Source organism: Barbatula barbatula (genome assembly GCF_947034865.1).
Source record: "Barbatula barbatula genome assembly, chromosome: 16".
Classification (NCBI taxonomy): domain Eukaryota; kingdom Metazoa; phylum Chordata; class Actinopteri; order Cypriniformes; family Nemacheilidae; genus Barbatula; species Barbatula barbatula.
In genome coordinates, this window is record NC_136779.1 from 18953193 (window position 1) to 18960766 (window position 7574).

At 38.0% G+C, this 7574-nt stretch overlaps 2 protein-coding genes across 3 annotated transcripts; both read right to left on the reverse strand.

Moving 5' to 3' along the window:
• Positions 1-548: 548 nt before the first annotated feature.
• Positions 549-2592, reverse strand: LOC306905840 (sodium channel protein type 4 subunit alpha A-like). Its single transcript, XM_079476782.1, has 4 exons — positions 2457-2592; positions 2165-2373; positions 1229-1387; positions 549-820 (listed from the first exon to the last, which is right to left on the reverse strand). The coding sequence occupies exons 1-3, from the start codon at positions 2571-2573 to the stop codon at positions 1270-1272; spliced, it is 444 nt and encodes a 147-aa protein (XP_079332908.1). The 5' UTR covers positions 2574-2592; the 3' UTR covers positions 549-820; positions 1229-1269.
• A 95-nt stretch (positions 2593-2687) lies between these two features.
• On the reverse strand, positions 2688-7214 carry LOC306905841 (sodium channel protein type 4 subunit alpha A-like). Of its 2 annotated transcripts, XM_079476783.1 has the most exons (5): positions 6930-7214; positions 3610-3738; positions 3331-3422; positions 2964-3212; positions 2696-2751 (listed from the first exon to the last, which is right to left on the reverse strand). In XM_079476783.1, exons 2-4 carry the CDS (start codon positions 3624-3626, stop codon positions 3022-3024), a joined length of 300 nt encoding a protein of 99 aa, XP_079332909.1. In that variant the 5' UTR covers positions 3627-3738; positions 6930-7214; the 3' UTR covers positions 2696-2751; positions 2964-3021. The 2 variants fall into 2 exon arrangements, with proteins under 2 accessions (XP_079332910.1, XP_079332909.1); XM_079476784.1 differs by lacking the exon at positions 6930-7214 and having other exon boundaries at positions 2688-2751; positions 3610-3921.
• Between the last annotated feature and the right edge of the window lie 360 nt (positions 7215-7574).

A 7574-nucleotide genomic window follows, 5' to 3' on the forward strand; every position in this document is an offset into this window, starting at 1 on the left:
AGCATTTGGACCAATGAAAGACACAGTCTAAATCAGCGACTCTCAACTGGTGGGTCGCAAGACCATTGTTTTGGCTCGCAAAGTGTAAAATCTAAGAAACAACACCAACATTGGTTGGCTTATTGGTTTTTCTGATATGAGACTTTTATTTTGAAAGATGTGCGCGAAATCTGTTGGCAGATGCCTGAGCGAGTGAGCGCTCACTGTCCCGAACCGATATCTACGTGAAGGTGAGATGATGTCAGGCTGAATGTCAGTGTCACTATTCAATCGTTATTTGCTTAACTGGTCACGAAATAAAAAGTCTTTCACCTCAGAAAAACGAACTATCCTGTCCTGTCAGAAGTTATACAGTCCTAAACTCAAGCAAATGTCTTCACTGAAGTGCTTAAGAAACTACAAGCATGCAATGCAACGTGTGAAATTAAAGTGAAGTTCCTAAAAACACATAACTGGTCATTTGTGTGTTAGCCGGGAAGGATTGACATGTAGGTATGATATTCATATCCATCTTAAGTGTTGTGTAATCACCGTGGTAACTCTTGTTTCCATAACCCCAAAATACCATTTTATTTTCACTTTGTGTCATTTTGCATGTGTGTGTAAATTTACAGTAAAGCACATAAAGTGCTACAGAGAAAGAAAGTGTTGCAGCAGATAAAATGATATTGAACCCTCAGGTTTCTTTAGAGACAGTACCATCCATGGTGGCAGTGAGCACACTGACGGCACTGCCTGCTCTCTTGGAGAGTTTGGGCTCGTCCAGATACTGCATGCTGTGTTTGGAGCTCATAGACTTGTGGTCCTCTTCAGCTACGAACTGGAGAATAATGAAACAGACCAGCAAGAGAACAAATATTAGCTTTGTATCATTAGCTAAAGTATGTAAGTTAAATATCTTGAGTTATGTGGGCTCTGAGATTCTAAGCTTCTATTAAATCGGCTTCTTCACTGTTGTATGGAAGAAACAATGTCTCCTGTATCTTGGATGGTCTGAGTATTTGATCTATTTGATAAACTATAGTTTTAATGCTAACTTTGAAAATGTAATGAAGCAAGAAATTTCAACATTTACACCAATTCATTCATTTACTCAAATTGTTTTGTTGTTAATATGACTCGTATTAACCGGGAACAGAATGTCAAATACAAGCATTTTTAGTCACAGGCCTTTGGACCCAATTGTATCAGTGATGCTCGGTGTTGTCAGATTGTGTGCCAGTATCACCTCTCTGTCAGAGTGAACGCTGTTGATAATGATACGAGGCACTATTCGGCCATTACAGTCCTTGATGACATCATCACCTCCGAGAGTGTGTAAGGAACATGTTCTGTTCGACCCTTGACTTTGTGTTGTCTGGCTGGCCAAAGACGCTTTACTGCCTGTCTGTAATTTGTGACAGAGATATACCTATATCAACGTGACATGCACAAATATACAATTTCTTGCCTTTTTAATGTGTGTTTATGGTGCGGTCACACTACATTTATGCATCTATCCATAGTGCATTTCAAGTGTAAACCCAAACCCGTGGCATTTACGCCTCTAATGTAATGCCCTAACAATTGATCTAACGGTAAGCCCCTCCCCTTGAACGCAGAGGAGCCAATGTCAGTTGAATATGAGTTGCACGGGGACTGGAACTCGGGCAACTTTAGGTTTCAGCGCCATAGAGAACCATTGTAAGATCTGAAGCTCTCATCGCTTTAATAAAGTTTTATGCTACGAAAATGATAAAACGATGTGCCTCCATATTAAAGGCACATGAACAGTTGACCCTAGATCGTGGGTTCATGGCTTCTTCCACATTGTGATGTGTAAACCCTCACTTCCAAAAATAGTTTTAATATAGCTCCATGTCATATTTAAGTCCCACTAGAATTCTTCTCTAGTGTCGGACAAGGTTTTTACTCTGACAAATGCCATTGAAAGACATTAGGAACTCCGGTCGCTCGTCCGAGTTAGCAATAGTAACTAAGGGGGGACGGGGCTTACCGATAGGTCAATTGAGAGGAGAATGCGAGAAAGTACTTTGCATGCTCTTGTGATTCTGGTGTCTCGTGCATACGTGTGCTTAGAAATGGAAGTGAGAACGCAAACGTGCAGTGTGACCGCCCCTTTATGCAGTCAACATGAAATGACAAGAAATCGTCCAGTAGTCACCTGACCTCTTGCTCTTGGTTCCTGAGCTGCTCTAGCAATCTCTGAAACTCCTCTTCTTTTTCACGGGCCTCGGTCAAGGTGGTCTCATTCTGCTCATCGTACGCCATGGCAACCACGGCCAAGATCAGATTGATGAGGTAGAACGAGCCCAAGAAGAAGATGACCACCACAAAGAAGATCATGTAGGTCTTCCCAGCAGCCCGAAGGGTCTAGGCGAGATCAAAACTGGGTGAATTGAATTCACGTACACTACATAACAAATGAAAAACGTGCAATGACAAATTCAGCGCACCAGCTGGAAGAGGTTCTCCCAGTAATCTTGAGTCATGAGTCTGAAGAGGGCAAGAAAGGCCCAGCCGAAGTTGTCGTAACTGGTGTAACCATAGTTTGGGTTCCGGCCGGCCTTCATACATGTGTATTTTTCTGGACACTTCCTATTACAACAACAGATCACCGTACACCATTTGCCTTTATCTTCTCTTTCATTTACGCTGTTTGAAGTGAAGGTCTCTCACAAACTTACCCAGTATCAGAGCTGTTACCGCACAATAAAGCCTCTAAACTTCCATCGAGAAAGTATTGGTTTTCTACAAAATAGACAATAAATATACAGTGTTAAATTTGTGACAACGTTACGAAACTTAAATTCCAATTCAAACAGTAAAACACCTCAACAAAACATCTTTAAAATGAAATTCAGCATAATGCTGTTTGATTTACTCTGATGACCGTCACGCAACCAGTGTTAACTATGAAAGACGTTGTTGAGTAAAGATGATAAATGTTAAATAACCTTGACCTGACTATGTAGGCATTGAAATCGAAAGTGTCAGTGCCGTTCAGTGTGGTGTCATTGATCAGAGTAAAATTGTAGTCATCATGTCGGTGCCGTTTGGGATGGGCCAGCGAATGCACTTATGACGCAGATTTCCCATGAACAGCTGCAGGCCGACGAGAGCGAAAACAGCCAGCGCAAAGACGGTCAGAATCATCACATTCACCATCTTCTTGACCGACTGGATCAGAGCCCCGACAATGGTTTTCAAACCTGAGAACACACATATCTATGTACGTAAAAGAGCAGTAAAATATATTTGGACACTTATGAAGACTGATGATGGAAAACGTATCGTATAAAACACAATTAAAAAACACTTTTAACCCACCAGGAATAACGATGATGGTTTTGAGAGCTCGGAGCACACGGAACGTCCTCAGTGCTGACAAATTGCCAAGATCTACAAACTCTGTGATGTACCTAGACACAAATCACAAAACCACACAATAAATATTCATTTACGTTTACATTTACATAAAGCACTTAAGCCAGAGATTCCCAGCAAAAATCAACAGCAGAACGTCACCGCCGCAGAAGCGTATATCTTATTATTGAAGGGTCGTCATTTAACAGCGTATATTTCTGTCAACATGTGAGGAATACTCACGCCATGCTGATGACCATGAAATCCAGCCAGTTCCACGGGTCACGCAGGAATGTAAAAGGTCCGATGCAAAAGCCTCGGGACAAAACTTTGACTGTTGCTTCAAAGGTGTATATACCAGTAAAGACATATCTACAACCATAGGGATATCGACATATTACTGTGGAACAAAATAAACATCACCATAGTTTGAAATGAACAAATGAATAGGTTGTAGTTTGCGATTTCCAGGACATATAACACGGCAGATTTAAAGAATCATAAACTAAATCTAAATATGTGCACGGAAACATGTTAATATTTCATTTCAACCCTATACAGAATATTCTGTAGGCAAGATTTATTTAAATGATGTGCGTCAATACAAAATGATTGTTATAAACCTGTATACATAATGTTTGGTTAGGAGCATTCTTCCAAATATCTTTTTTTGTGTGTGTTTAGCACAACAAAACAATATATACAGGCTTGTAACAACATGGGTGAACTATCCTTTTAAAATGTCTCTTTTTTTACATTGCTATCCAAGTTGATTACAATATGTGATTTTAACCTCTAATATGACCAGAAGTACTTGAGTGTATTTCTGCAGAAACAAATGTGAGATTTTGCATAAGTGAAAGAGCAGGGCTCTTACTCCACAGTTTTACTCCAGGCTGGAGGATTACTCATGGTCATGAACGCACAGTTGGACAGGATGGTGATCATGATCAACATACTGAAATATCTGAAAGACAGTCAAGGTCTATACACCAAACACTCTTCACAAAGTGCACTGTGAGATTACGGAATAGGTTTATGGTGTAAACACCGGTATAAACATTATAGATGGTTTTAGTGAAAAGGATTGATATAAAGCGATGATGTATAAACTACGAGCATTCATGTATTATTCACAGAACGGTTCTGTATAAATGATGGCAGTTAAAGTGTGTTCATGTGTGTTTTAATGATACAGAGAGATGACATAGGGGAAAGACAGAAACCTTTAGCATCTAAATACATGAAATAATACTTGCTATGTTTGGGTCATTCTCACGATACCACTGAAACATCACGGCAGTAATGATTTCAATTATAAAACATTTCATCGTGAAACTAAATAAAAAATCATAACAATGATACTTTTGATCTCTACCTTGTACAAAGCAGAATACACTCGCTCCACACCAATAAACAGGCCATGACCAGGCTCATTTCCAACATCTCTAAACCACAGCTCATCTCCTGCACCTTGTCTTACACACACCTGATTGTGTTCTCTCCCTTCACCGACAACTACAGTTACACAATATATGTTATGGATTCCGTTCAAAATGGCTGTATTTTGAAACATCCGGGGCACCAAAGCAAGATTCATTTCACATGTTATACATTATAACATTATTTATAGTAGTTTTTGAAATATAGTTTATATCGTAGTTCTCCTGAAGTGTTATATGATCTGAATGGACCGTTCCCCCAAAACCAAGAATGATGTCATCATTTGTTCACCCTCATGTCAGTCAAAACCTGTGTATGACTCTTTCTGTCCATATAACGGAAGTCAATGGCGTTCTTCTTTTTTGGGTTCTGCGGAAGAAAGTCATACAGGTATAGAATGACATGAGACGGAGTATTTTCTTCCCCCAAAAATGAAAAGTCTGTCCTCATTTACTCTAGGTCTGTGTATTGCCAAGGGCCTTGTGATACGATACATATCATGATAGACAGATAAGTCACAATACAGTATATTGAATATATTTCGTTACGATACATAATAGCAATATATTGCAAAAAAACTGAGCTGAAAATAATGCTGTCGACCACCTGTCATCCCACCAAGAGAATCCATCACGTACCAGTAGACAGCATTATACTTTCAATTAAAACTAATGCAATTTCAAATATAACCATTAAATGCATGAATTTTCTAATTTTTTTGGGCAGTTGTTTTTTTCAGCAAGGTTGCGTTGGCTGGTCTTCAGTTTGATAGCGGTGTCAGTTTGTGCATTCTTTAGATTGCATTTAGGAGACGGAATATTTATTTACTCGCATTGTTTGACAGCTTTTCACTTTCGCAACTTCAGTCTTGTTTAGTCGTGATTTTAATAAATGCATCGATAGTAGAGGTCGGACTATCGATACACTATCGTGAAAAAAATGTCGATATTTTTGCACAGCCCTAATTTACTCAATTGAATCTGTCATCATTAGCCATAGCAGGAAAAATGACACAAAAGAAGACATTTTGAAGAATGTAGGAAAGCAAACAGTTCTTGGGCACTTTTGACGTACCATTATGTTTTTTACTATGGGAGTCAATGGGGGGCAACATTTGTTTGGTTATAAGAATTCTTGCAAATATCTTCCTCTGTGATCGTCAGAACAAAGACTTTATACAGATACAGAAGGTGAGTAAATGATGACATAATTAAAAATTTTGGGTGAAGTATCCCTTTAGGGTAAAAAAAACCAACAGGTACATCCGTGCACGCTTTACAAAAGATTGTAGCTACGGCATTTGTGCAAAACAACACCAGGACTTTGGTAATAAAACAATGTAAGAAGAAATTATACAGGAGTTTATGTATGCATGTACAGTAAATATAAATGATTGTATTATTATACATACATTTATGATCTGTTATGTTGTTCTCACAAACATTACAGATCAAAATGTTTTCCAATAAATATACAAGCCCATCAAGATATGTTTGGATTATTTTAAGATACATGTGTGTTTTGTATATGTATTATTTTGAAAATAAACTATTGCTCAACCCTGTCATTTTAAAGATGTTGCTGTTCGTAAATATGTAAATAAATATGTATGCTCTGTAAATATGTGAACGTGTGCACAAGCACCGTTAAATGTACAGTATATCATTGTACATATATTGTTTTCTTGTTACTATAAATACGATGAAACAGAATTGTTATCACATTGCCCACCACTAATGTTAATGAGTTTCTCACATCGATGGGAAAACTGGTGAGACTGTGGATGATGCTAAACCAGTGTATTCTTATTAAGAGCTTTCTGTCAAAATGGGGGACATATTAAGCAGGCATCAAGATCTCTCATGTCACATTGACACAACAGGATGAGACAGAATGCCGGCCCATCATCACCCCTTACCCAATATAAATAGACATACAACGAAGAATTAAAACAAAGTATAGACCAGCTTATCAACTTACATAGGTAGTCTTACTATACATGCACTGAAAACAAATGATTATTACCTATGCATATGCATTTATCAGTCATTGTTTATTCACCCACACGTCCTTTACGGATAATTCACCCAAAAGTTAAAATTCTGTCATCTTTTACTCACCTTTAAGTTGTTCCAAATGTGTATAAATGTCTTTGTTCTGATGAACACAGAGAATTTGGAAGAATGCTTATAACCAAACTGATTTTTCTCCCCATTAACTCCCAAACTTGATCATTTTATCAAGACGTTATGAAGCATGTAGGACAGCAAACAGTTCTGGAGCACTTTCGACTGCCATTGTATTTTTTCCTACTATCGAAGGAAAAAGATGTCCAATATAGATAGATGTGTCTACCTAGTATTAAAAGCATGTTTAGACAGATGTTTTTCAATAACAACAATGAAATCAGTAAATATATACACAGGGGTATATTCAAGATGTTAACTTCACAACTGTGGTGTTTTTGAATGAATAAAATTGTCATCAGTTATTCATCCCCACGTCATGGAAAACTGTATACTGTAAGACTCTGTGAAACAGAAAAGAATACAATTGGTCTCAGTGGCTTAGTGTGTCCATACAATGAATGGGACTCAAATGAGGGCAAATGTTGTTTGGTCACCAACGTGCTTTTTAGTGTCCTGCAGAAGTCACATAGATTTGGAATGACATGAGGTTGAGTAAATACTGAAAATAACCAAAATTGTACATTTTATTTCCCTTTAAAAACTGTGAACAGTATGCCATTTCAATGATGTCAATGA

Coding starts and splice junctions, on each gene's coding strand:
- LOC306905840 (XM_079476782.1), bottom strand. CDS start 2,573: ATGAAGGCCGGCCGGAACCCAAACTATGGTTACACCAGTTACGACAAC. Junction 2,374..2,456: donor GGGAGAACCTCTTCCAGCTG/GTGCGCTGAATT, acceptor GATCTCGCCTAG/ACCCTTCGGGCTGCTGGGAA. Junction 1,388..2,164: donor AACCAAGAGCAAGAGGTCAG/GTGACTACTGGA, acceptor CACAAATTACAG/ACAGGCAGTAAAGCGTCTTT.
- LOC306905841 (XM_079476784.1), bottom strand. Junction 3,213..3,330: donor AACCATCATCGTTATTCCTG/GTGGGTTAAAAG, acceptor GTGTGTTCTCAG/GTTTGAAAACCATTGTCGGG.